This window comes from Camelina sativa, chromosome 11 (assembly GCF_000633955.1).
Source record: "Camelina sativa cultivar DH55 chromosome 11, Cs, whole genome shotgun sequence".
In the NCBI taxonomy this organism is placed as follows: domain Eukaryota; kingdom Viridiplantae; phylum Streptophyta; class Magnoliopsida; order Brassicales; family Brassicaceae; genus Camelina; species Camelina sativa.
In genome coordinates this window covers 38,926,358-38,932,844 of record NC_025695.1, presented here as the reverse complement: position 1 = coordinate 38,932,844, position 6,487 = coordinate 38,926,358, and the positions used below count along the sequence as shown (strand labels likewise).

General features: G+C 39.4%; 2 protein-coding genes and 1 pseudogene across 2 annotated transcripts; 2 read left to right on the top strand and 1 right to left on the bottom strand.

The window, feature by feature from the left end:
* Positions 367-4,097, top strand: LOC104725545 (elongator complex protein 3). Its single transcript, XM_010444212.2, has 9 exons — positions 367-892; positions 1,406-1,475; positions 1,559-1,731; positions 2,041-2,215; positions 2,381-2,547; positions 2,628-2,847; positions 2,936-3,040; positions 3,561-3,713; positions 3,798-4,097. Exons 1-9 carry the CDS (start codon positions 417-419, stop codon positions 3,954-3,956), a joined length of 1,698 nt encoding a protein of 565 aa, XP_010442514.1. The 5' UTR covers positions 367-416; the 3' UTR covers positions 3,957-4,097.
* On the top strand, positions 4,080-5,235 carry LOC104728764 (elongator complex protein 3-like). The gene is made up of 3 exons (XM_010447703.2): positions 4,080-4,151; positions 4,672-4,824; positions 4,909-5,235. The coding sequence occupies exons 1-3, from the start codon at positions 4,080-4,082 to the stop codon at positions 5,065-5,067; spliced, it is 384 nt and encodes a 127-aa protein (XP_010446005.1). The 3' UTR covers positions 5,068-5,235.
* The window catches only part of LOC104728763, a 2,644-nt pseudogene continuing 1,926 nt past the window's right edge, over positions 5,770-6,487 (bottom strand).

Genomic DNA, 6,487 nt, shown 5'->3' with positions numbered 1-6,487 from the left:
AATGAGAAGGATATGAATTTTTGTTCTTTTTTGGGTGAGAATTTGAATGATAGGAGGAAGTTGTATAAGAGTTGAATGTAGTTTGCTGAAATGCAATTATGATGAAAGCTTTTGTAAAACCACATAAGTTGAATGGATTATATGTTTTGGCAATCCTATTTAACCAATCCTCGATCCATCTTTGCTATTGCATAAACTGATCTTGAGAGGCCATGTGGGAGTGGGACGACCACTCTCGAGGATTTCAAGTTTCAATTAAAACGAAACCGTTTAAAAGCGTTGGGTGGGTGACCCGACTAATGGGTGGGTGACCCGATTAAATGTATCTAAAAACGATGCCGTTTGGATGTCACTAAACACAAAACCTGCGTTCAACGACACAAAATCTGCGTAGTTCGTCTGAGGTTTTCGTGACGATGGCGACGGCGGTAGTGATGAACGGCGAGTTGAAAAAGCAACCACGGCCAGGTCGCGGCGGATTTCAGGGCCGTGGACTGACGGAGGAAGAAGCTCGAGTTCGCGCCATATCGGAGATTGTTAGCACCATGATTGAGCGCTCACACCGCAACGAGAATGTTGACCTAAACGCCATTAAAACCGCCGCTTGTCGGAAATACGGATTAGCGCGTGCGCCTAAGCTTGTTGAGATGATCGCTGCGCTTCCGGATTCAGAGAGAGAGACTCTTCTCCCGAAGCTCCGTGCCAAACCGGTTCGAACGGCTTCAGGAATCGCCGTCGTGGCGGTCATGTCGAAGCCTCATAGGTGTCCGCATATAGCTACGACGGGTAATATTTGCGTGTATTGCCCCGGTGGACCTGACTCTGACTTCGAGTATAGTACTCAGTCTTACACTGGATACGAGCCTACTAGCATGCGAGCTATCCGAGCTAGGTAAAGAGTCTATGCTATCGAATTGATATCGTTTAATGAATTGAAATCGGATCAGAGCCTGTTCGGTTGGTCTAGGAAAGGGTTTAGGGTTTAAGTAATTATGAGTGGAATTTTGTGATTTCGGATCCAATCTATTATCGGAGTTTGAACTTAGATTTTAGTTGCTGATAACGTGGAACTATGTTGCGTGGATAGCCTCATGAGAGCTTGGGAGTTTTTCTTAGGATCATAGTTGTTTTAGTCTTGCTTGATATTTTGGACTGAAACTAAGGCTTCTAGTCTAAAGATTGTAGATGAAAGCAATATTTATGATCGTAGAGAATGTTCTAGATTATAAATGAAAATGTAGACTTGCTTGATAGCAAAAAAAAGATACAGAATTCGTAAGTGGAAATTATCAATGTCGTAAACGGCCATGATTATTTTGTATATCGTTGTGTCCGGTGATTATGTGATGAGGATGTGAGCTTCATGTTTGAAGGGATTTTTATAAAACCCTGTTGATTGTCTTAGGTACAATCCATATGTTCAGGCAAGGAGCAGGATAGATCAGCTGAAGCGGTTGGGTCACAGTGTAGATAAGGTAAGAGTTTTTCTTGTTTTCCTAGTAATTATTTCATTTTACCAGTCTTCAGCGCAGATGATTACTCCTGATTCGAATGATAGGTTGAGTTCATTTTGATGGGAGGTACCTTTATGTCGCTGCCTGCTGAGTACCGAGATTTCTTCATACGGAATCTTCATGATGCGTTATCAGGACATACTTCTGCCAATGTTGAAGAAGCAGTTGCTTATTCAGAACATAGTGCAACTAAATGCATTGGCATGACGATTGAAACGTGAGTTTTGGGTTGAAGTGTCTTTTTCTGTGAATGCATTTGATCATGTATAATATCTTTTTCCATTTCTCTTAAAGCTTCCATAGTGTCTATATAATTATTTCATTGTTCTTTTGTGGCACTAAATGGAAATGCTTAAGTTGAGTGGAACTATATCAAAAATCTGATACCATACTTTTGTGAATCAGTTCATGGTATTTTTCATTGACTATTTGTAACGGAAACGTGTGGAAAAGTGAGTCTAATCTCTAATTTCTGAAGATTCGAATCTCGTAATACATTCCCTAATCTGTTTTACAAATTCATCAGGAGACCAGATTACTGCCTTGGACCTCATCTACGACAGATGCTGACATATGGTTGCACCAGGCTAGAGATAGGTGTCCAGAGCACATATGAAGATGTTGCTCGTGACACAAATAGAGGCCATACTGTTGCTGCGGTAGCTGACTGCTTCTGCTTGGCTAAAGATGCTGGTTTCAAGGTATCCCTTATAGATTAGTCTTTGAATAATATTTTGTTGTGCTATCTTTTGGCAGCTTTCACCTCCTATGTGTCTTCATCGATTTCCTTGAAACCAATGAGCCTTTCTTTATTTGGTGAAATTGATATATTTGTGTACTCACTCCGTTTTTATGTTCGCATGTAGGTGGTTGCACATATGATGCCTGATCTTCCTAATGTTGGGGTTGAGAGAGACATGGAAAGTTTCAAGGAGTTTTTCGAGAGCCCATCTTTTAGAGCAGATGGGTTAAAAATATATCCCACCCTTGTGATTCGTGGAACTGGCCTTTATGAACTATGGAAAACTGGGAGGTACGATGTTCTTGTGTTTAACGAAGAGTGCATGCATGTCACTACAGAAAAGCTTAAAATCTTATTGAATTTTTCTGCAGGTACCGAAACTACCCACCTGAGCAGCTTGTGGATATAGTTGCAAGGATTCTCTCCATGGTACCTCCATGGACACGTGTTTATAGAGTTCAGCGTGATATTCCTATGCCTCTGGTTACATCAGGGGTTGAAAAAGGAAATCTTCGTGAACTAGCTCTAGCCAGAATGGATGACTTGGGCCTTAAATGCCGTGATGTTCGTACTCGTGAAGCTGGAATTCAGGTCAGGATGCCAAATGTTGTTTCTTTCTTTTATTTTAGTTTAATTCTAAATTTCATAACTAATATTTCCGTATATGGTCTGTGTGCAGGACATTCATCACAAAATTAAGCCAGAACAAGTAGAGCTTGTGCGTCGTGATTACACTGCCAATGAAGGTTGGGAGACATTCCTTTCTTATGAAGATACACGCCAGGTACAAACTTTCATAATCTCTCATCCTCACCCTTCACAGCATAGTGCCTAGGATTTTATGAAGGAATTATTAATATGAATATTACCCAATCTGTCTGACTTTTGTTACGGATGAATATGCCTTCTTATCCGGTTTATCAAGATCTCATACTGCTTGTCACTCATTGGACACAGAAAGTCATGTTTATCAAAAATAGATGTTTTTTAATGGAAAATGGTCAAGTTTAGGTAGGACGCAGAGTGTATCAGTTCTCTTGGCCTTTTTCGAATTCATAAACCTATATGACTAAGTATGTAGTTTGTATCAAATATGCAAGAAGATCTTGTGTCATATATAGATTAAGAAGGTGATTAATTTTGTATCCATAATTTCATTGCCATGCACTAAGCCAAGGACTTTCATGAGAAACTTGAAAAGCTTTTTCCTTCCAAGCCTTACACCTGATTAGCAGTTTTAGAATATGTCGAGACTCTGACATTTTCTTAGATTTACCCATCCTTTTTAATCTTTATGGATGCAGGACATTCTTGTTGGGTTGTTACGTTTGCGTAAATGCGGGAAGAATGTAACTTGTCCAGAACTCATGGGAAAGTGTTCTGTTGTCCGGGAGCTTCATGTATATGGAACGGCTGTACCAGTTCATGGTCGAGAGGCTGATAAGTTGCAACATCAGGTACCTGATATCTAACTTGAATTTGACACTCAATTATGGAGTTATATTCTAATTACCGGTTTTTCTTGTGTGTCGAATTTGCAGGGTTATGGTACCCTTCTAATGGAAGAAGCAGAGAGGATTGCTAGAAGAGAACACAGATCTAACAAAATCGGTGTAATTTCTGGTGTAGGAACTCGGCATTACTACAGAAAGTTAGGTTATGAATTGGAAGGTCCTTACATGGTTAAGCATCTTCTTTGAAATTATGTTACTTCAAAACCAAATTTGCGAACCTGTATGTTGAACTTATCACATTGTCAGCGGTATCATTTTTGCTTTTAAAAATTTTAGTCATGTTGAAACCGGCTGATTCCTATACGAACTATGGTGATCTTATATGAATCTTTAATGCATACACATTGCTACTCTTTCAAGCANTATGAAGATACACGCCAGGTACAAACTTTCATAATCTCTCATCCTCACCCTTCACAGCATAGTGCCTAGGATTTTATGAAGGAATTATTAATATGAATATTACCCAATCTGTCTGACTTTTGTTACGGATGAATATGCCTTCTTATCCGGTTTATCAAGATCTCATACTGCTTGTCACTCATTGGACACAGAAAGTCATGTTTATCAAAAATAGATGTTTTTTAATGGAAAATGGTCAAGTTTAGGTAGGACGCAGAGTGTATCAGTTCTCTTGGCCTTTTTCGAATTCATAAACCTATATGACTAAGTATGTAGTTTGTATCAAATATGCAAGAAGATCTTGTGTCATATATAGATTAAGAAGGTGATTAATTTTGTATCCATAATTTCATTGCCATGCACTAAGCCAAGGACTTTCATGAGAAACTTGAAAAGCTTTTTCCTTCCAAGCCTTACACCTGATTAGCAGTTTTAGAATATGTCGAGACTCTGACATTTTCTTAGATTTACCCATCCTTTTTAATCTTTATGGATGCAGGACATTCTTGTTGGGTTGTTACGTTTGCGTAAATGCGGGAAGAATGTAACTTGTCCAGAACTCATGGGAAAGTGTTCTGTTGTCCGGGAGCTTCATGTATATGGAACGGCTGTACCAGTTCATGGTCGAGAGGCTGATAAGTTGCAACATCAGGTACCTGATATCTAACTTGAATTTGACACTCAATTATGGAGTTATATTCTAATTACCGGTTTTTCTTGTGTGTCGAATTTGCAGGGTTATGGTACCCTTCTAATGGAAGAAGCAGAGAGGATTGCTAGAAGAGAACACAGATCTAACAAAATCGGTGTAATTTCTGGTGTAGGAACTCGGCATTACTACAGAAAGTTAGGTTATGAATTGGAAGGTCCTTACATGGTTAAGCATCTTCTTTGAAATTATGTTACTTCAAAACCAAATTTGCGAACCTGTATGTTGAACTTATCACATTGTCAGCGGTATCATTTTTGCTTTTAAAAATTTTAGTCATGTTGAAACCGGCTGATTCCTATACGAACTATGGTGATCTTATATGAATCTTTAATGCATACACATTGCTACTCTTTCAAGCACACTTATGTACTGAACTAAAATCACCACTTTCACTTGGTAAGCCTTGTAATGGACTACAGATTGTTGGATACACGTAATAATCAAAACCATATTCCATTTAAAAGGGTTGGACTAATATAACCAATTCCACTTGGTAAGCGTCTAATAATGGAGACAAAGCAAAAGATGTTCACATCTTCTAAAACATCCAAAAGCTGCATATTAACCAAATTCTATGTAGACTGACTTGATCCTTCGTTGCTGTCTAGAGCAATGGACTCAGATCCTTCATCTAATGTGTTCCTATTCTTCGGTCTTATATACTCCACCCATACATTACCACACTTCCTTGAGTTGTGTCCAACCATACCGCATCTGCTACAGCGAACAATCCTTCCCTCTCTGCCAACTTTTTGTTTCTTCTTTGGAGACTCATCCACAACCATCTTTCTTTTAGTATTCTTCTTACTTCTCTCCTCATGGAACTCCACAGAAGAAGAATCAGGGTTCGTACTAACAAGGAGAATGCAAAAGAGTATCGTTAGATTATGTCAAGATCAGAAGTGCTAGAAAGGTAGCCATATTGTAGACCCATTCACTCACTACTCCTTCTGGTTCATATCGACCCGTTACTAGAGATAAAACCGTCTTGCCAAAATCTTCAACATTTTTTATTTGCAGCGCATAAACCGAATCCATATTCAGTTAACTTAGCTTCCAAATCCTCCCCGAGCAAAATGTTCCCACAGTTCAAGTTCCCATGACTGACGAATTCCCTGCATTCTGTGTGGAGGTAACAGAGAGCTTTAGCCACGCTTAAGCAGGTTTCAATTCTTATTCTCCAAGTTAGTTTCTTGTTTCGTCCAGTATTGACCCGTTCTTGGCGTATTCGTACACTAGAAATCTCCTTCCTAGCTCGCACTGCAGCAATAACCTCCAAGCTTCGCTAGGTTCTTGTGATGCATTGTACCTATCTTTGATGCAGAGCTCCTAAACTTCCTTTCTTCTGTTAATGTCGCTTCCATTTCTTTAACCGCAACAAGTTCATTCTCCGGCATATCCTACCCCTTTGAATATCCCCGGTCCTATGTTATGATCGAAGTTATCTGTCATGGCCTTTATCTCATCGACAGAGAAGATCATCACACCTTTTGGGTTTGCAGCTTTGGAGAATCGATCAGCTTTCTTCTTTAGCTAGCTGCTTCTTCCTCTGGTAGATGTACACAATAACACCAAGCTGAAATCCGAGAAACAGAACAAGTGT